The 22,449-nt window shown below is 45.3% G+C and overlaps 1 protein-coding gene across 2 annotated transcripts in view; it reads left to right on the top strand.

Moving 5' to 3' along the window:
• Positions 1-22,449, top strand: part of DSCAM (DS cell adhesion molecule) — a gene marked incomplete at both ends in the record, with an annotated part of 740,068 nt that overhangs the window by 566,634 nt on the left and 150,985 nt on the right. For both annotated transcript variants that reach the window (XM_082624816.1, XM_082624817.1), the window contains 3 exons: positions 15,852-16,048; positions 17,046-17,142; positions 17,751-17,879. In XM_082624816.1, the coding sequence (XP_082480942.1) occupies positions 15,852-16,048; positions 17,046-17,142; positions 17,751-17,879 (423 nt within the window). The remainder of the gene's footprint in view (positions 1-15,851; positions 16,049-17,045; positions 17,143-17,750; positions 17,880-22,449) is intronic.

The raw sequence follows: 22,449 nt of genomic DNA, 5'->3' as shown, positions 1-22,449 counted from the left end.
GCTGAAACCTTTATGAAAAATATGTATTTGGACAGGAGGAATTTCTGGTTCTGCTTTGTGTTTCTGTGGGGCCTTTCTGGGGACACGCTCAGTGGGTTCCACGCACATCATCTCATTAATCCTCCTCACAGCCTCGGGAGGCTGGAGGGCCCATTGTTCTTACAGATGAGGAAACAGAGATACAGCTGAGAGGCAGAGACCCCAAACCGGGAAAAAGCCACTCGGCCTTTGAACGTTGAAAAGAAGCAGGCACAGAATTGCAAACCATTTTCTCTAGCAAAGGGCAACACACATTTTCCAGAATAATGCTCTGAACACCAGTGATCATAGCAGCCTTATCCTCAGTAGCCAAAAGGTGGAAGCAACCCAAGAGTCCATCGACAGACAAATGGATAAACAAAATATTGTATCTACGCACAACAGAATATTATTCAGGCTTGAAAAGAAAGGAAGTTCTGATGCATATTACAACATGGGTGAACCTTGAACACATTATGCTGAGTGAAATAAACCCATCACAAAAGGACAAGTCCTGTCTGATTCCACTCATAGGAGGTGCCTGAAACTGCCAAATTCGCTAGGGGGTGGAGGGCTAGGGGATGGAGATGGGGAGTTGTTCCTTCATGAGGATAGAGTTTCAGTTGAGGAGGATGAACAAGTTCTGGAGACGGATGGTGGTAAATGATGTACAACAATGTGAAGGCACTTAATGCCACTGGACTTGTGGTTAAAATGATCCACTTTACGTTATGAATATTTTGCCACAGTTTTTTGAAAAGGAGAAGAATGGGGCAGGAGGAATAAATTGGGACAGGCATATATCACACTACTATACATAAAATAGATGTCTAATAAGGACCTGCTGTATAGCATAGGGAACTCTACTCAATACACTGTAATAATGGCCTATATGGGAAAAGAATCTAAAAATGAGTGCATATACGTATATGTGTAACTGATTCACTTTACTGTACACCTGAAACTAATACAACATTGTAAATCAACTAGACTCCAATAAAAATTAAAAAAGAAAAAAAAAAGAAAGAATAGGAGAATTCTGAGGATACTGTGCATTTGCTGTGACTGGGACATGCGACCATGGGTTCCTCGGTGGCCCCCAGGTGATGCGAGGATAGGAACCTCAATGACAGGGAAAGATGACATCGGGAGGTTGCAGTGTGTTAGGAAGAGGACCATCCCCTTTTCTCATTACGGTTGCCTTGGTGATGGGAGTAGGGGAGCCTGCTGGCTCCCAGTCCGTGTTCAAGGCTGCGGTTAGTGTGCAGGAGCCTTGCCCGAGAGACTGTCCCTCCCAGCTTCGTTACCCCCTGCAGCTTCATTACCCACTGCAGGTAACCAGGCTGTTCTTGTCTACTGGTAACAGCTGTGTCTGCCTAGGAGGCTGGGTACTTACCAGTATCGAGGGCCAGCCCCCAGGGTACACAGTCAGTGCCATTGCATGGGGTTCCCAGCTCCCAAGGGACCCTGCACGTGGGGTTTAAGCTTCTTCAGCTGTTCTCTTGAAGGTCTTAATAATTTCGTCTTTAAATGTGTTTTGTAATGCAGTCTGATGGCATAATGCATCATGAACTGGGGACTTGAAGGCTCAGCTCCTGAGTCATCCCACCTCCCGCCACCTCACATGCTCAGCTGCCTTCCCTCCCCCCATTTCCTGGGCTCCAGGCCTCCCCTTTGCTGCATCCACCCAGCCCTCACTGCCATCCTCCACCCCACGGGAACCTGGGTGTGTGTTGGAAGATTGGGGTCGGGCTCCCCATGGCAGCCCCACGTGGGGTGTAAACAGAGCCTCCCTGCCAGAGACAACAGCTCCAGAGAGCTTTCAGAGGGCCCCGCGCGCTACCTGGGGGTCACCCATCTAAGGCCTGGGTGTGGTGGTCATCCTGGGGGGAAGGGAACCCTGAGCTAGTAGGGTGCACACATGTCGTGTGCTTGCAAGTCCCAGGGTGTGTCCTGGGTGCCTGGGAGGGTCGACACAACAGTAAATAGAAAATCTTGCTCCATCTGGATTAGCAATCTACTGCTGATTATTGTCTGCTATATATAAAATGGTGCTGTGAGGGAGGGGAAAAGCATTTTTCAATACATCAAACTTTTGTACTGAATTTTTTGTAATAAACAATCAAGGCGACGAATTCTTTTTAAATGGAAAAGAGAAATTTTGTAAGAAGGCAATATTAACCTAACCATCACGTAAGCCCTCTGGATGAAGGATTCCGCAAAACTTTGTTTTATGGTTACTTCTTCTCTTAGATTCTTAATTTGTGAGGGGGATGAGGGGAGGGAAGGGTTTCTCCTAAAAAGCATTAGTTGTGTTTTTTAAGATAGTGTAACTTGCTTAAAATTCTTATGTGACATTAACAAATAAAAGGCTGTTTTAATATTTTTTAAAAATCTCCAACATGACACATGGAGAGAAAGAGAGACAGAATAAGAAAGAAAAAAGGCTTTATATTTTATAACTTTAATGGCACCTCTTTCCTGCTTTGTTAACAAAAGTCTCCACATTTTCATTTTGCTCTGGAACCTACAAATCATGGAGCCTGTCCTGTCGACCTCATCTCTCAAATAGGCAATAGGCTTGCAGAAGGGATGTTGAGATCTTTATTTTGCAGCTGAGGAAAGGGAACCACCAAGGACATCAGGGGAAATCTCCCCTGAATGGGTCCAGCCCCAGATGGAGGGGCTTCCAAGGATGCTCTGGCACCCCTCGCCCCAGCAGGCAGAGTTCTGTGCCCTGTGGACCAGCTTTGGGGCCTCAGCTATGGTCCGGCAAAGTGGCTTTGCACTTGGATCCAGAAGGCCCGGGTTCTCCTTGTAGGTCTTTGATTGACCTGTTGCATGGCTTTAGACTCCAATTCTGTTTACCTGCCCTGATTCTGTTTTAGTATGGGTACATGGAATTAAGCATTCCCTTCTCTACTGAGAACACACATGTCACTGTGAGATCACGGATGTCAAATTGACCTGAAACTTGGCAGGATACAGAGGTTCAGATGCATGATTTACCTCATGAGGTTTAGCTTAGACCCGCTTAGCTTCCCCAGAGCCTGACAAAAGAAAGAGAGGGGAGAGAAAGATTCCTTATCTAGGGAGTAAAGATAATTGTATGATGATATTAATTTTATGATATTAATTTTATGATGATATTGATTTTTTTAATCTTACTGGATACAGTGGAGCTTTGGATTAGGGGTAGGAGAGGGGCAGAAAGGGAAGAGGTTCTTATTTAGCCAGGCTTAAACCCTCCAGGTCTATTTCCTTACTTACAAATAAAGAGGAAGGGAACAAGATGTCACGTATGAAATGAATCCTAAAATTCTCTTATATTTTAATCTTAATTTTTTCCCCTTCAAAATCGGTGTTTGGTGTCTGGTTCTCTTTGATCATCTGCGTAGACATCTGTTCGTATAAATTTAAATCCGATGAATCTGCTAGAAATTTTATTTCTACATCTTTCACACATATTTGTAGTATAATTTGGAACGTACTTAAAATGGCACTTATAAACATGTCTTGGGTCATTTCTATGGCCCGCGTTTCTATCCCATCAGGTTGTTGTGTGGATTGAATACCTTCACAGTATATAGAAAATGTCCCAGCACAGTGTCAGGATGCATGAAAGTTAGCTGTTGTTATTATAGGATGCTGTGTGAGAGAGAGAGAGAGAGAGGGAAGGAGAAAGGAAGAAAGAGGGATAAGATGAAAGGAAGGAAAGAAGGTAAACAGGAGAGAAGGAGGGAGGGAGCAAAGGGGAGATTAGAAAGGAAAATGGGAAGAGGAGGACAGTCAGAACTGGAAAGGCCTTGGAGCTTTCCAGTTGAACTGTTTCACTCCAGGCTGTATATTAGGATCACTAGAAGAGTTTTAAATAAATCCATTCCCAAGCCCCACCCCCAGAGACTCTGGTTCAGTTGATCTGGGGTAGGGCCTAGACACTGTTACATTTTTAAAACTCTTCAGCTGATTCCAACTTCTGAGATGCAGGCCAGGTTGAGAACACCTGGTCCCATGCAGCTCACCTATGAATCAGATGAGAAAACAAAGTGCCAGGGCAGCCAATGGTCTTGCCCTCTCATGGTATCATGTCCATGGACGGCATGAGGTTGGAGCCCAGCCTCCTTGCTCCTGGGCCCCTTTCTCCTCTCCTCCTCTGAGAGGACCAGTGCTCTAACCCAAGGCCACCAGATCCCAAACCACAGCTGCAGAGTCCAGAGTAAAGCACTTCCAGGGGGTCCCCAACCTGAGCAGCAGAATTCAAGAAGATGGCTGCCATCTTAGCACCTGATCTTTGTGACACTCACGGATTCACGTTTTCACCTAAGCCTATTTTATGTATTCAGAATAATGAAAATTGGGTGTTCAGTAACTTTTGATTGACTGATGAAATGATAATGAAAATAAATTTTGATTCAAATCTCTGCATGAAATGTTCATTGTGGAGCACAGGCAGTGGGTATATGGCTCTTCAGCTTTCTGTATGTTTGAAAATGTTTATAATCAAATGTTGGGAAGACGTAAAAAAATATTTGAAGAAGTAGCTAAAAAAAGAGAAAGAAGAAGTAGCTTAAAAAACGTGTTCAGGTTTCCCTGGTGGCGCAATGGTTGAGAGTCCGCCTGCCGATGCAGGGGACACGGGTTCGTGCCTCGGTCCGGGAAGATCCCACATGCTGTGGAGCGGCTGGGCCTGTTAGCCATGGCCGCTGAGCCTGCGCGTCCGGAGCCTGTGCTCCGCAATGGGAGAGGCCACAACAGTGAGAGGCCCGCGTACCGCAAAAAAAAAAAAAAAAGTCTCAGAACATCTCTGTCCACGGCCCTCCCAGCTGGCAACCCTGACTGTGTCCCTGACTGACTGTGTGTCCCCGACTGTGGTTTCCAGCTTGGGTGTTGGGGCAACCTTGTTGCCTTGTTCTTAGCTCCACACTGTCCTCTGCCGCCTCTATTCTGACCACGTGGAGGGACTGAGGGACTCCCCAGGATGCAGGTCTTTCCTGCTCAAACACAGGAGGTCCTGGGCACTTGGGAAGGTTGGCTGCCCTCTATGGGAGTCGTTATTGATCATAATGATGGTTTTAAAATAGGACTCATTAAAGTCAGATCTTGGTTGACTCTTGCATTTGGGCCCTTGACACCCATTCCTCTTTTCTAATTTTCTCTTTTCTTCTCTGTAAAATGAAGGAATTGAACCATACTATCTTGACAGACATGTTGTCTAGTTGTGGCTTATCCAGGACACCTGGTATTTCCTTTTCTTTCTTTTTCAGTGGTCTTTTTGGCAGAGCTAAGGTAGAAGAAAAGAAATAAAACTGTGTTAGGATCAGTTTTGTATTATTGGTAGAGTCAATGAAACAGGAAAGTTTGGAAATAATCTTTCTTATCAGTGATTTATTAATATGTTTTTATTTTCTCTTTTTCCTTGTGTTGAAAAATCAGTGCGTCCCTCAATTTATCGCTGAATTCCCTGTCTAAACATGCAGTGATGTGCTGTTCTTATTTGCAGGGTTCACTGTTATGAGTAAGGTTGGTGATTGCTCGTAGGTAAACTCACACCTCCTCAGTGCTTCTGGCATGATGGGAACACCCTTTAAAATCATTCACATAGCGACATACCGTCCTGTGTAGTGTTCTGGTAAATCCTTTAGTGTTAAACAACTAGCTGTTGGGGGTGGAGATAGGGAAGAAAGTCCTGATTTCTAGCGTTTGTCAGTTTCAGTGGTGTAAATCCTCCCACCGTGGCCAATTTCAAGCTAAATAGATGGTATCACTGGACTGCAGAGTTGATCTCCATCTGCAGAATCGGCTCAGCCTGGGGGGTGGCAGCAGCTCCACTCTACCACTGCATCTATGAGAAAGCAGGTCAGATGGGCCTCCCTGAAACCATAAGAACGTAGATTTGCTGAACACTAAGATGTTGTGAGGTGATAGCCTGATTTATGAAGGAAATTTATAAAGCGGTATGTAACGAAATAAAACAGCACTCTCTTTAATGGGAAATTTTGCAGGAGAAGCACACGGCGAGCCATCTTTGAACAAAGCCCTCTTGGTGTGCATTTCCTTTGCACCCACTAGCAGGGCTGCTCTGGCCTCCCCTTGGTGCCCATCCCTGTTACCTTACCCCACCCGTTCGTTATGCTTCAGAGACCCTTGCAGAAAGCCCTGCTCCAGTGACAGGCTGTCATCTCTCAGCACCCGTGACTGTGACCAACGAAAAGTTTGTGCCTTCAGACATTAACATTGCAAAGAGACGTGATAGTGATTGCTTTAGAAAAATTCTTTTGACCATTTCTTTAAAGGGCTGAAAACACTTGGGCGGAACAGAGCATGGGCTTGTCAGACTATTTCTGACTATTAACCAGAATTAAAATCCCCATTTTGGTGGGGCACTCCTCCAAAGGAGACATATGAGTAAAACAAGAAGCATTTTTTTTTGCAGAGTAAGAGGATCAAACCATAAACCAGAGGGCCAGGATTTAGTCGAGGCACTTCTCCCATGTAGAATGCAATAAAGCTTTTCATTAGTAAGAAAAGGAAAGGGCAGAAAACAAGCAAGCTCTCCAAGCAATGCTGCAGTTTCTTGGAGAGCAATAATATCTTCCTCTAGTTGGATGTTTCAAAGTGATAGGAGATTGCATTCAGGTGAACACCAGCCTTCACAATGCATTTGCTCCCTGCCCTACGTAGCAGCTCATAAGGTAGGACAGAGACCCTTACTGTAGAATTGATTCACTCTCATTGGAATGTAAAGAAATGAGCGCGATTAACCTGGGAAGTGACCACACTTACCATGTCCTCACAGGAAATCTGTATTTTTTCACACTCTGCCATTTTACAAATTTCTTTTTTTTCCTTTTTCAGCAAATACCGCACACTGAGAAATCCTCTATGTGACATTTAGATGCCCAGGACACTGGGAGGCATTAGTGTGGATTAATTTCCAAACACAGCTTTACCACCAGAGTTTCTCTATTCTGTGCTCAGCACAGGGGGTTGTAGAAATAGGCTCCTTACTTTAGGGACCAGGGGGCCACGTTCCAAAGCTAAATTCCCAGCTTTGATAAGGATGACAAGTAAATATTTTCTTCTTCTTGCGCCTACAACAGATTTATTTACAGTTTTGCAATTGAGGTCACTTTTGGTGGCTTTGGGATCTTTAATTATCATGACTTAGCTCTCAGCCTTTATAAGAAAAAAATCTTGGTTAGTGGATACGAGGCCAGATTGAAGATGTCTTTAGTAAAGAAGCCTCATGAAGATGATGTGCCCAAAGACCTGAGCGGACCACAGCCCCCAAGTCAAAACCCATATTCACATTCATTCCTCATCTGAAGAACCCCTCTCCTGGGGCATGAAGAAATCCCTGCCATCAGATACACGGAGAGGCCATGAATCTAAGCTCATGTAACACTGACTGTGGGCTGTGGACTGGCTTCCTTTTACCTCTCAACAATCATTATCTCCATCGGACAAAAACCAAAACTAAGGCACAGAATGGTTAAGGGACTGTCTAAGGCCACACGGTGAGCCAGAGGCACACCTAAGGATTTAGATTCAGGCAACTACCATGTTATACAGGCTGATGACAAACTAACCCATCAACAACAAGTATTCAACTGGTGGTTGTTTTGGAACCTATATGAGGCATACACTACATCCTCCTGTACAGAGCCAGCCAATAGAAATTGTTTTTTCAATATAGAATATATGCCATATTTTCCGAAATAGTCTGGACCTATGGTTAAGGTCAGCTTAAAACAATTCTCAGTCTCCTATTATAGAAAAATCCAAAATAATAATGGATAAACATAATAGTTCAGTTCTCTGTCATGTAGCTTTTTTTTTTCCCTGGAGCAAGGCAGGCGAGGTTGGGATAATAGCTTCAGGGTGTCATCAGAAACCCAAGCTCCCATCTTCAGAGTCACCTCATGATCCAAGATGGCTGCTGGTGCTCCAGCTATCAGGTCCTGATTTCAGGCTGGCACAGGAGGAGGCAGAGAAAGTCTAAAGGGGTTACAACCAGCTGAGCATGCCTCCCAGAAGTTTTAGATATGTCACTGCCTTGATCTCAGTCATATGGCAATACCTGGCTCTATGAAAGGCACTTAAATACATTCTTTCATTCAGGTATAGATTTTTTTTATAATGTCTCCTGTTAAAAACTGGGGAAAGAAAGAAAAAATGGGCTTGGGGAGGCAACTGAAAATATCTGCTCAAGGTCAATAGTTCACACCTGCTGTTAGAGTTTAAGGGGGCCCCTAAAATAATACCATAGAGTTCAGAATCAAGTAATGGAGAGACACACGAGTAGTGTAGTTTGATAGGAGACTTCTGGAGAATGTGGATTTACAAATCCTACATCTAGAATTAGGGAGAGTTACCCACCCAGCCCCTGACCAGGCTGGAGGTGCACAGCTCTCCTTTTACTCAGACACATCCCCTATCATTATGGGAGGTTTGCAGATCTGACACACACCCTCTGCCAACAAGTCCCCCAAAGGGACTGGGCCTCACTGGTTAGTTCCTTCCCAACTCTCACATCAGTAAGTCACTGCCCCATCATACAGGAGAGAGGTCAGGAGTGCTGTTCTGATAGAAGGTCCCTCCATTTTGGAAGCATAAGAAGTGGGGGGCATGTCCACAAACAACTGCCTACTTGTTTTGGCTGATGGGACAGCACTTCGTTTATGATGTTCCTATTACTTTGTTTCTGGTCTGTAAATTCTTCTGCTCATATGCCCCGTAGCGTGCTAGTAAACATTTAAGATGCAGATCTCAAAAAAGTATAAATAATAATAAAATATATAATATTAGGTATCATCAATTCCATATAGCCAATTCAAGCTCACAAAATACTTTTATTGCTTTTCAATGAACTTTTGCATCTGTAGCTCCCATAAGACACCCTATAGCTAATGAACCAGTGTTCCAACATGAAGTTTGGTTGGTACTTTTGTTTACAGTAACAAGATGGAAGTGAAACAGCAAAGACTTATATGGGAATTTCATTTGTCAATGGTGTGAGTGATTCTTTGTTGACTCAGATGAATCAGACTTCTTTGCTGAATCTTTCATACTAGAAGAATCATTTCTGAATATTTAGGGCTGTGTAGCCTGCAGTGGCTTCAGATATTTAGTCTTCATTATCAGCTTTTCCTCCATCTCTTCCTTAAATTGAGGCAACCAATAAAACAGTAAACCAAGTCCTGATGTATAACCTCTGCAGACGTGAACGTGAGCTGACTCATTACCTGCTAAGTCCCACAGTGTCCCTGTATGTCAGTTTCACACAAACCTACTGTTTGCCTGAGATCCTGGACAAGCCCACCCAGGACCCCAAATCCCTGCAGCCATGAGCATTTCTGATGGGGTCCCCACCCTCCATTGCATTTAAGATGTGGAAGCCACCAGCCAGCATAACACATCTCCCCACCTGTACGCCTTGGCTCAGTCCCTCATATCCCTGGACACGCCCACATTTCAGCATCTGTTAGGATGAGGCCCATAGTCATCGTCACAGCCCCCATGGAGGCAAAGCATCAGAGCGACTCCCTGCTTCAAATTCAAAATATGGGAAAAGGTATGGAGTTTCTAAAAACACTAAAAACAGAACTACCACATGACCCAGCAATTCCACTCATGGGTCTAGATCAAAATAAACACAAGAACACTAATTCGAAAAGATACATGCACCCCAGTGTTCGTAGCAGCGTTATTTACTATTGCCAAGATATGGAAGCAACCTAAGTGTCCATCAACAGATGGATGGATAAAGAAGATGTGGTACCTATATACAATGGAATACTACTCAGCCATAAAAAGGAATGAAATTGTGCCATTTGCAGCAACATGGATGGACCTAGAGAATATCATACTAGTGAAGTAAGTCAGAGAAAGATACATATTTTATGATATCACTTATATGTATGTTGAATCTAAAAAATGCAACAAACTAGTGAACAAAACAAAAAAGAAGCATATTCACAGATATAGAGAACAAACTAGTGGTTACCAGTGGGGAGAAGGAAGAGGCGTGGGGCAAGACAGGCATAGGGGATTTTAAAAAGGGTTATTATGGGATTATATGAAACCATGTGTGTGAAACTTCTGAAAATTGTAAAGCACCATAGAATTTAAAGAATCTGCCATTCAATTAAAAAAAAACAGAAAAAAAAACCTCAAAATATACCTAAACATGGATATACATCCAAATGAAAATAAATATTTTGTCACCTAGGTGTCTTCCTCAGCAATGAGTTGTCCAGTGTGGGCTAGACATAGCATAAACTGTCCTGTTCTTGAATACTTTAATTAACTTTCCCATTTTCTTCTACATTTTTGGCCCTCAGTTTTATCTAATAAATCTTACTATGGGAAACCAATTCCTGTCTTTAAAAGATGAAGTGATTGTAGAAGCAAAAGGAAGCATCTTGAGATTCTCAAATAATTTGTCTCCTTAGAACATAATTTTTTTAATTAAAAAGTCAACTGTTTCAAGTTTACAAGTAATTTTACAACATATACAAATATGAGGTTTGCCATTATCATGGAAAAGGATTCTTCACCAGGAACAGTTAACCTGACTCACATTACTGAGCATCCCTGAGTACAACTAGAGGAGCTGGTACCCACTGCTGAGGACACCCTACCAAGTGCAGTCGTCTGCTGGCAGTGGCAGTGGCTTCCCTCCAAATCCCTCCCAGGAAAACGACAGCACGACCTTCCGTTCTGGTATATTTTTCGAAAGAAGACCTTCAGGGATGCTTATACAGAGATTTTGAGTCCCTGAGCACAGAGTAAATTGCCCACAGAACTGACTTCTCCTACCCCCTTGGACACTTAAAATGTTTTTATTAGCCATTTTGGAAAGAAATCTTAAGTATTTTAAATCATTTTAAACCAACCACACCAGGCTAGCTTAACATTTTTTAATGGTTCAGGAACATCATTTAAAAACCCACAATGATGGTCCTCTGGAGCCCCCAGAAACACTCAGGGGTGGCTGAGATGAGTGTGGGGTGACGGGAGGATGGACACCGGAGTTGCTGGACTCAAGTGGCCCCCGCATCACCATGCGTCCTGAGGTTCATGCCTATTCAGTGCTGTCACACTTCCCTCTCTCGTATCAGCTCTTTCATTCCTTCCCTTTTGTTGGTGGTCCCACCCCTGGTAGCTTGCCACTTTCTCCCAGGGTGGGTTTGCATCTGCCATGGGCAGAAAAGTATCTTAACTTCAGTCATGTGTCCTGCTTGCAAACATTAAACAGAGAGCATCAGGGACTTTCCCCTGCTGCTAAAACATTTGCATTTTGTACATTTGTGGGGCATTTTGGGGTTCTTAGACATGATATATGATTGCTTCATTTTTTCATAAATATATTCCCTATGGTTGAGGTTTACTGAAATGGAGCCACTATAAAGAAAATTCTTACTCCATGTTTAAAGGAAAACTGATAAGGAGACATGTCCAAAGAACCTCACAGATGAGCCTGGCCTCTCCCCACCACCAGGTTCAGGAAAGTGATCCCAGGCATCACAGCGCGCTGGGCAGCCTGGGGTCACACATGGGGCTCTGCGCAACAGAGCAGGTGTGCCCCACGGTCCTAAGCACAGGTGTCCAAAGCTTTTGTCCAGCTCCCCCTTGGTCAAGCTGTGAGCTTTCTCTTTCAGCTCTCCATCCACACATAAGATGTCCAAGTTCCACACCCCTGTTCAAAAGTGTTCGGTAGCAGCCAGAGCTGTTTGATGACAGATAATGCAAAGACAAAGGCAGGAGCAGGGAGATGGGGGCAGAGGTCCACTCTGCTCCCTGCTCCTCTCGGAGCTGCAGCCCAGCCTCCCCTGCTGTGGGAGACACTCTTGAAGAGGGTGCCACGCCTCCCTTGGGCCCTACCAGTGGTGTGCTTACCAGCCTCCTCTCTGCTGGCGCCCCATGGTTGGTGGCTATCTGGACCAGTCCATGGCTCCTTTACCTGGGGCCTTTGAATTCCCAGGGCTTCAGACCTTGTCCTCAGTGAGGAGGAGAATTGGAGAAGGGACAATCGTCCCGGGTTCCCAGACCCATAGACCCTTCTCATGCTCCTACACAGGCTACTGCTGGAAGCCTTCTGCCTTCAAGATCTGAGAGGAGGGACAGCTCTTGTCCCTGAGTTTTCTTAGTTCTCCCAGGTGGCAGACATCTCCCTCTCCTGGAACCTTCCTCACCACCCTCAACTCCTCTGTAGTGGAAGCACCGTGGTGGACCTGTGGTTTCCACAGCCAGGAAGCATCATGCTGGAGCAGAATATGCCAGCTCACCTTCTTGCAGTTTTATCCAATCTCTACTCTTGGAGCTCCCCCACTGATTCTGGTGGTGGAAGCGCTGCAAGAAGGACCTCGGTCCTTGTCTTCTTTGAAGAAAGAATTCAGCAAAGAGACCAAGATTGTGAAATAGAGACAGAGTTTATTCGAAGCAAAGTACATGTGGAAGAGCACACAGGCGAACTCGGAGTGGGTTGCACACAATAGGGGCTGCTTAGGTTGCTTATATGGGGGCATTTTTCCAGGTTGTCTCTGGCTAATCATCTTGACATGTCTGCAGGAGACTGGTTGCAGCTGCTCAGCCTGGGCCTGTCTCCATCACGTGGTTGAAGGGGAACATTTTTTCCATGCCCAATCTTCTTACATAGAGACTGCAAAATGGTGGAGCCACTTGGGAAAATAGTGTGGCAGTTTCCCAAAATGTTAAACATACAACTGCCTTGTGACCCAGTCGTTCCACTCCTAGCAACCTACCCAGGAAAAATAAAAACACAAGTCAGCACAACAACCTCTACACAAATGTTCGCATTATTTGTAAAATCCAAACAGTGGAAACTATTCAAATGTATACCAACTGGTGAATGAATGAACAAAATGTAGTCTATTCACACGGTGGACTATCACTCAGTAATGAAAAGGAACAAAAGTACTAAGTACACACTCTAGTATGTATGAATCTTGAAAACATGCACAGTGGAAAAAAATCCAGAAAGCTACAGACAAAAAATATATATTTACTGTAGGATCCTATTTATAGGAAATGTCCAGAAAAGGCAAATCTAGAGGGACAGAATGTCCATTAGTGGTTGCCTAGGACTGGGGGTGGGAAAGGAAAGAATCCTTAAATGGACAGGCAGAATCTTTTGGGGGTAATCTAAATGCTCTAAAATTTGAGGTGGTGATGATCATACAACTCTATATACTTGTATTGGTTTGTACTAGTAATGTGTGTGTGTGTGTGTGTTGGATAATGTAAAGACACTTGTTTGTGGGTTGAATGGTGCCTCCTCAAAATTCACCTCCACCAGGAACCTCAGAATATGACTGTAGGTGGAAGTAGGATCTTTGCAGATGTAATTGGTTAAGATGAAGTCATACTGAATGAAAACGGGTCTTAAGTCCAATGACTGCTGTCCTTACAAGAAATCCACGTGAAGACACAGAGAAACATTCAAAGGAAGTACCCATGTGAGGATGAGGGCAGAGACTGGAACAAAGCTGCCACAAGCCAAGGAACACCTAGGGCCACCAGAAGCTGGAAGAGGCAAGGAAAGATGCTTCTCTAGAGCCTCTGGAGGGAGCGCAGTCCTGATGTCATCTTAATTGTGGACTAGCCTCCAGAACTGTGAGAAACTACATTTCTGTTGTAAGCCACCAGGCTGTGGTCATTTGTTACTGCCATCCTAGGACACGCAGACAATACTAAAACCCACTCACTCGTACACGTATAGCAGGAGAATTTTGTGGTGTGTTAATTATACCTCTGTGAAGTTGTTAATAAAATTAAAAATTTTCTTAAATAGGCCAGAGGAAGAGAGGGAGGAGGACCAAAGGTTAGGGATGGTAGAGCCAGTTCTGCCAATTCTCAGATACGCAGGAAGAGGAATCTCACTATGGCTGTAGGCGGCTTTCTTTAAAATATGGGACTCACAGTGCGTCTTTTCTTAGGTTCCGAATCTGTCCACTCCGTATCTTGTTATCTCTGCCACACACCCACTGACTATAGAGAAACGTCACCGTGCAGGGCCTTCCATGGGGTTTCAGGCTACAAAGCTGGTAGACCTCTGGCTTGTTTGTCTCAAACCCTCCCCACCGGCCTTGGGGAAGACATTCCCCAGTATGTGCCAGTCTCAGGAGGAGGCCCAGTGTTTCTGTGGTCAGGTGCCCAGGGATGGGACACTGGAGGGCTCTGAGGTGGGATATAAAGAGCATAGTGTGAGCTTGACCTTATAAATGAGGGACGGTCTTTCTTTCTGTGATTGGGAAAATGAGGTTAAAAAACAGGCGAAAAATATAAATTTGTTTTAGTTCTTTTTAAATCTTTCTGGTTGTTTTTGATATCATCGTGTTGTTCTCTCATGTTTTAAAAATATCTTTAAACGTTTAGTGTATGATTATTTCAGGTTCTGTGTCTGGTAATTCTAACCTCTGAAGTCTTTGGCGGGTGCTGATTCTCAATGAGAGTAGATTGTTTCCTCATGTGTTTTGTATTTTTGTTTTGTGAGTTCATGTTTAGAGAAGGTTTATCTGGGAGAATCTCAATGGGCCTGGATAAAGGACCCATCCTTCTCGAGTGTGTTTTTGTTTGCTTTTGCTGGATTCCTCAGGCCCATTACCAAACTAGGGTCACCATCACATCAATCCTTTAGCAGGAATTTGACTCCAAACCTATGTAGAGTCAAACCAGCTACAAATTCTCAAGGGAGATGGTTTTTCTTCATTCGCAACACAAGCCAAGGCAGTTTGCTTCTCCCTTTGCCATCGTGCGGTCTTATGTATTGACTGATTTTTGGTGATTGGTTTGCTCCTAGGATAGAGCCCTTTGAGGAGCTCTGCTTGGAGGTTTCACTTTTATCTCCTGTCTCACAGGCAGTCAAAGCACCAGCACTGTGATACCTGGGGTCTTTCAACGTCCACCTTTGTTTCTGGCTCCTGGGTTTTCTCTCACTTTCTTATAAACTTAGTATGCATTTAAAAGGTGTTTGTTATACACTGTCCAGCATTTCTAGGTGGTTTGTGGCATGGGCCTGGGGCCTCATGTCTCCTGGCGTGTTGCCCAGGATGGGAGTCTATAGATGGATTTTGAGATGGAGAGAGGGAACAGGACAAGTTTCACAAATAAATGTTCCTGTTCTCTCAATGCATCGGGATGAGATTCCCTGCTATAAACGATGGGAGAAGGATAGGTCCAAGGTTTCCACGTGACTGTAAAAGTTTGTGCCAGCTGTGGGATAGGATGTCGAGAGGTCACTTCAAGGATTGGTTAGCAACAGCCAGGGCTCCAGCTCAGTTGACTAACAAGGTTTCGTTCCCAAGCTGACAAGGAGAGTTAGAAATGTAGGAGATTACAGAAGTAGTGTAATTCTCAATGGAAGCCCCCTTTCCCATCCGATAAGCAAGTCACATCATTGTCCTGTGTGTTCTAGGGGATGTGGGTCTGCCATCCACAGGGATTGGAAGAGAGCAACACCCCACGAGTATGGAACCACAGGGCAATTTCTGCTTAGGGCTCATTTAGTCCAGTTTCATTTTTCTGCCACCTTCCAACTATCTTGATCATGATTCTTGCTCAGCAGTTTCCTGAATGCATTTTATTTCAAAGAAACCCCTCCTCGGGAATTCTCTGGAGATCCATTGGTTAGGATTCTGCGCTTCCACTGCTGGGGCCCAGGGTTCCATGCTCCCTGGTCAGGGAACTAAGATTCCACAAGCCGTGCAGTGCAGCCAGAAAGAAAAAAAGAAACTGAGCTGCGTGTTAAGGTGGGGGAAACCGAGAACCCTGCTTTGCCGAGTTAAGTTGCGTTGTTTTTGGATTTTCAGTTCCTGCGATGATTACGTCCTATCCAAACACCACCCTGGCCACTCAGGGTCAGAAGAAGGAAATGAGCTGCACGGCCCATGGCGAGAAGCCCATCATAGTCCGCTGGGAGAAGGAGGACCGAATCATTAACCCTGAAATGGCCCGCTATCTCGTGTCCGTCAAGGAGCTGGGAGAGGAGGTGATTTCCACTCTGCAGGTAAAACATGACAAACATGGCAGATGAGGAGCTACCTTCATGGGCAGAATAAGCCTGTCTTTTCACATAAGTCGGTGCATATGGGTAGCCAATAGCTAATCAGCTTTTGAAACATTTATGAAGCACTGTCTCTCCCCCTTCCCATAATGGGATTGCTGAGTAGCCGGCCAAAATAGTGCCTTATCATACGTAAAATTGTTAAGAGTAAAATTATTGGGAACATGGCAGGGAACCCAACCATAATAATAAAAAAGAAAGAGAGAAACACAGTCTTTTAAAGATAGTTAATCCTGGCGGAATGACAGCCTATGTTGTGCACATGTTTTAACTTCCTGTAAAAAGAAAAATTATGTGGATTCTTGGACAAAAGATATTATAAGGAAAATATTTTGCTTCTTGGGGAAAAACACAACATAAAAAAGTACTGCAGTCTCTTAGAACTTTTAGCATCACTGGCAGTTAGCTGGGTGATTCTTTTAATATGGGGGAGAAATGATGCCATAGGACACACATGGAAAGAAAAAGCCCTGTGTTTGAAACACTGATATTGATTCACTCCCAGGGTCCAATCCTGGAAGCCTGGGAGGCCAAACCTTTATTGCAGTGTTTATAGATCTGTTTTTTCAGGCAGGGCTGCTTTGAATGCTTTAAAAATCCACTATGAGATTAAAAAAAAAAAACAGTATATGGGGAATATATATCAACCTGACCGTGACATCCTACATAAATTACACATCCAATTTCACAAGCTGGCAGCTGACGTGGATCATCTACATTGACTCTATCCATCTGCACATTTACAATTGTGCTGAAATAATTTGCTCTCAGAATTGTGTGTCCCTGTGTGTGTGTGTGTGTTTGTGAGTGTGTATATGTGGTGCTTGGGGGTGGGAGGAGGGTGAGAGAGGAGAGAAGATTTTTACAGCCAAAAGCCCTTGAGTTGTTCCCTTGCTCCGTTCTACTGGGTAAGATGGATTTCTCTCTGCTTTACGCGTAGATTTTGCCAACGGTAAGAGAAGATTCTGGCTTCTTCTCCTGTCACGCTATCAATTCTTATGGGGAGGACCGTGGAATAATTCAGCTCACAGTGCAAGGTAGGATGGACATAGCCTAGGGGGAGAAACACGGCTGTTTCAGGACAGTAAGTGTGTGCCCAGGCTTGGGAATCTGTGTGGCCTCAGCTTGACGTGTCACACTTCCAAGTCCTCAGAAAATTTTGAATCTGTACAAAGTTGGTGCTAAAGCACCATTTTGCAGATCTCATGATTATGTCAAGATGCAGCCCCAAAACACAGGGAACAAAGTTCGTAAAGGAATTGGGTTTGGATGACTGGGCAGCCCTGATAGTGTGCCTTTCTTGCTCAATTTTAGTGATCCTTACACTAGACGATCCGAATGAAAGTTTAATATCTGGGGCCAAAATAGTTTTTGAGTTAATAGATCCCAAGCCAGACCAGAAGAGTGACACTGAAATCTTCCATGTTTGGTCCAGCTTTACAAGTGCTATGAAAATTGGCAGATTTGAAAAGTGAAAATTTTCCATCCTCAAAAGGGATTGGGGAAAAAAATACTTCCAGGTAAAAAAATCATCTGCCCATGTCGAATGCTGACAAAGCTTTTGTGAGTCACCCTCAGCTTTTCCACTAGCGTCTATGTCTGAACAATATCTGAACTGATCCCGAGTTTTCTGTTGACTGCACAGAGCCTCCAGACCCTCCTGAAATTGAGATCAAAGATGTGAAGGCACGCACAATCACCCTCAGGTGGACCATGGGATTTGATGGAAACAGCCCCATCACGGGCTATGATATTGAATGCAAAAATAAATCAGGTAAGTCCTTGATTTCCTCCGACTTTATTTCCACTTCAAAAAGCCCTTTTATTTTTTGCCTTTTTAATGGATTTTACCTGTAAGAAGAACCTGGACTCCGGGAAACTCAGAGGGGGTTCTTTTTACCAGTTTGTCTCTTTCCTTGCATGAAGTACACCCACATTTCCTGTGGTGGGAGTGGTTTTCTGTCGAGACGGCTTCGTTGGGTCAGCCCTGCCTCTTTTCTCTTTGAACCAGCAGGACCTCTATCTGATTGCTCCCTGTGGCCACTTTGGCACTGTCGCCACCGATGGCCGCATGGGCTGCTGCCGACCCGACCTGGCCCCTGTTATTATTTTTTCTACCTCCCCGGCTTCCCTTTGCTTCCCTTGTGTCTGAATCCCTGAGTACCAGCTGTTCAGTGTCTGTGGGCTGAGCTGAGTGGTGGTGGTTTGCGCAGAGGGCCACGTCTTCTCTAGATGGGCTCTGACCCTGCAGGGCCCTCCTGGATGTGCAGGGCCAGGCCAGGGGCCCGAATGCAGGTGAGCACTCCTGTGCTTCCTCTGCGCCAGCAAGTGGCCGGCTCGCAGGGAGCTCAGAAATGAAACAGACCCAGCTGTCAGGACCACGACAGGCATGCCTGTCGATCATCTTAAAGTGACAATGACAAGGTCACTTGGAACATGAGGACCCATCAGGCCAAGGGTAGGGTACCACCGCTGTGGCTCCTGGTCTGGACTTTGACACAAAAGAGACGAGGAATTGGAGCAGCATCAGCACGTGAAGGGTTGACAGAATCTCAGAGGCCAGGAAAGTGGCCTTGTTTCTCACTCTCTGGGCACCGTGCGTTACTTCAGAGCACACCGTTGTGACCCACTTAGTATCTGTGGAGCTGAAGCTGGAGTAAAAGATTAAGCTGGAGGCGACTGGAAAGGCGGGTCAGGAGGGAGGAAATGTTTCAGTACGAGTGGGCAAGGGGCAGAGCAGGAGAATGTGAGAGACGGGAGCAGGAAGAAAGTCCAGACAAAGCCTAAGGGGTGGGGCTTAAGGAAAGCAATTCATGGTGTTGAAAACACCTGGTATCAAACCAAGACTAGAGGTTGAAGCAATAGTGTTCGAGGCTGGTGATAAGTCACGGGCTGGACATGCGTAAGAAAAGACGTCGGAGGAGGTGAAATGGCTTGGCTTGGTCCCCTGAGCCGCAACCAGAGACCTGGAAGTGAGGTGATGCTTACATGGCACCTGAGGAAGCCTCCTGAGAGGAGCACAGTAGCTGCAGTCACACTGTCCCCTAGAAATGTGGCAGGTCCACTGCAGGTGGAGGTGAAGGATGCCCCGTGAGCAAGCTGAGGGCAGTGCTGGTCCCAACAGGGATCTTTCAGGAATCAGGACCAATGGGCTTGCCCAGGGTCAAAGGAAGAGAGGAGGCCTTGCTTTCGTTCTAAGCAAATAAGGTCAGGATGGAACCCAAGATTGAGAAGTTCTGAGATCCAGGTCTTGAAGTAAAGGAAGTGCTTCTTAGGTGAGACCAGCGTGTTCTCTGGGAGAACAGCCTGGAAACTGATGGCAACCATGAGAACTCAACAGAAACACAGACGTGCATGACGCAGACACTCTGCAGAGTCCCCAGAGCGAGGGACAGACCCCGCCAGCCTCTTTGGCCGGGCACTGACCGAAGGACTGTGGGTCTGGGAGCTAGTGCCCAGGCAGTCTCTCAGGGGAGCAGCTCGGTGCCTCCCTGTCTTCAGGGCATCAGTCATTTCCAGGTGCCGGTGATGGTCTAGTGGCTCCTCAAAGGGGTTTGGGGTCCAGCCTGTCCTGGCTCAGCTGTGGCCCTGTCTCTTACCAGCTCTACCCACCCCAAACCATCCTCCTCTGTGAGATGGGCTCCCACAGCATCACTGTGACAAGGGTCCCTCAAAGGCTGCCCTCCCGTTCCTGGACCACACAGTTACCATGGTTACTCCCACCTGATACTTAGACGCCACTTCTCGTGTTACCTCCACAGGGACTCATCCCTGGTCCACATTCGAGGCCAGGCCTCCCTCTCACGTGCTCCTACAGTCTCTCCCCTTCCTCTCCTGGCAGGTGTCATCATGTGCGATCACGTATTTAACTCTGTATTTGTTTTTCAAATTTATCAGTATTTTCTTTTATTACATCTGGGTTTTGAGTTAAGTTATAAAAGTTGTTCTCTACCTCTGGCCATAAAATAATTCAGCCTCTTTTCTTCTAGTACTTCATGTTGTTTCTTTCCCTCTCTTTTCAAAATTTAGATCTCCAAACCATTTGGAGTTTACTCTTCTGTATGCTGGGAGAGATGGATCTAGTTTTATCTTTTCCAAAATGGGTCTTCTGTTGCCCCAACGTCATTTATTAAAAGGTCCACCTTTGCCCAGTGATTTCAGATGCCACCTCTATCACATACTAACTTTCCATATGTACTTGAGTCTATTTCTGGACTTTCTATTCTACTCCATTAGCTTATCTATGAATGAACCAGTACAGACCATTTTTTGGAGGAGGGGGTACGCGGGCCTCTCACTGCTGTGGCCTCTCCCATTGCGGAACACAGGCTCCAGATGTGCAGGCTCAGCGGCCATGGCTCATGGGCCCAGCTGCTCCATGGCATTTGGGATCCTCCCGGACCGGGGCATGAACCCATGTCCCCTGCATCAGCAGGCAGACTCTCAACCACTGCGCCACCAGGGAAACCCGTACCAGAGCATTTTAATCACAGAGGTTTTATGTCTTCATATCTAGGAATGCTAGTCCACCCTTGTAACTTTGCCTTTCCAGTGTTTTCTTAGTTTTCCATATATAACTTTAGGGTCAACACGTTTAGCTCCATAAAAGCATGTTTTTGTTATTGTTAATGAGATCACATTAAATTTTTTTATTAGCTTAACGGAGAGCTGACATTTTTATGATGTTGTGGGTTTAACTGGTCCATCAAAAAGTATGTGAAGTTCTAAGCCCTGGTACTGCACAGTGTGACCTAGTTGGTGAATGGGGTCAAGAGCTGTGGTTGATGATTATTAACATGTCAGCCCTACCAGACTGGGAGCTCCTTGGGGTGTGCTGAGTCCAGCCCAGTTCCCCTGGACCTAACACAGGCCTAACATGTGTCAGCACTTCACAGATATTTGGTGAATTCTCATTGAGAAGGGAATGCATTTACAACTCACCGTCTGGCACATAGCAAACGTGTAATAAATGCAGCTTTTAGTATTACTCCAGCGTGCACCAAAATGCTTACACGTAAAAGGCCTCTAGGATCAGATCTGTGTTTGTTTAACTACTTGCTACTCATTCAGGATCCTCAGTGTCTCCCATGTCTCCTGTAAGTTTCCCAAAGGCAGGGACTCTGATTCGGTGCTTTCCCAGCACCTAGCACAGTGCCTGCCACATAAGATGTGCTCAGTAATACTTGTGGCATTTGATTTACATGCAGTCCAAACCTAAGAATTTCCTTTATTGCCAACAGCGTTTTCAAATGCATAAGTTGATGGGACTGTACATAATTAAAGAAGGAAAGCTCCTTATCTGTTAAGCTGGGGATGGTCAGAATAAAGGGGTATATTTCCATCCTTCTACTCCACACACACACACACACACACACACAGCCAAGCTCATGGCTAAGGCATCCTTGCAGTCCTGGAACCCAGCAGTCTGAGGGTCAGAATGAGCACCACGGGGGTCCTTGGCGAAAAGCCCATGGACAGGTAGCCATGGCCTGAGGTCTGCACCAGGGCCCTCCAGGACCTCCATCACTTTCAGTTTGAAAGGCCTGGGAGGAAGGAGCGATCAGTAGCAGGCAGGAATCACAGTCACTGCTGTAGGAAAAGTGTTAGCATTTTCATGTGTTAGTTGCTTCCTCAATAAGTTTTGGGTATACAAACAGTACAGCCATAATTTAAGTGAGTGCAATTTATAGGCAGAGTACATAGAAACTGATCCTTCAAGTCACAGCTTAAATGTCACCTCCTCCAGGAAGCCTTCCCTGACTACCCAGTTTATGGCATGCCCCTTCTCTACTCATAGAGCACCCTGTATGCCTTGGAACATTTGGTGAGCTTGTGACTGTTTATTTAATAGCTGTCTCCTGTGCTGGGTAGTTGTCCCCCTGAGGGATCTAGTGACCCCTCAGGATAGGTACTACATCTGAGGAACTCTGTGCTATGTCCTTGCCTCGCCTACAGTGACCAGCACACATATTAGATTTGTAAGAAACATTTTTTGACTGGTTGACTCTCAACCTGAGTTTTAGGCAATGAAATTATCCCCCTAAAAGATGCTTTCTTCCACTTTTTTGTTAATTTGCTAAGAACACAGTGTATGACCACATTCCTAGCAAAGTGGGTCCCTGCAAGCGATCCTGCAGGCTATGCTTGACCAACCCCAGCAATGGAAACTCACCAGCCCGAGAAAGCACGATTCTGCCTCGGGCCGGCCAGGACTATTAGACATTCTTACATTTCTTACACCTGAAGCCAGTGGCCCTCTTCCACCCCTTAAGCCCTTTTGTCAAATGACATCCCTTCCAGGATATGAAAACAGATGAGGCTCCTTAATTTTCCATTTGCCAGGA

The sequence above is a fragment of the Mesoplodon mirus genome (genome assembly GCF_964341445.2).
Source record: "Mesoplodon mirus genome assembly, chromosome: 6".
Taxonomy (NCBI): domain Eukaryota; kingdom Metazoa; phylum Chordata; class Mammalia; order Artiodactyla; family Ziphiidae; genus Mesoplodon; species Mesoplodon mirus.
Note: the sequence above shows the minus strand (reverse complement) of the source record. Positions and strands in the feature narration are given on the sequence as shown.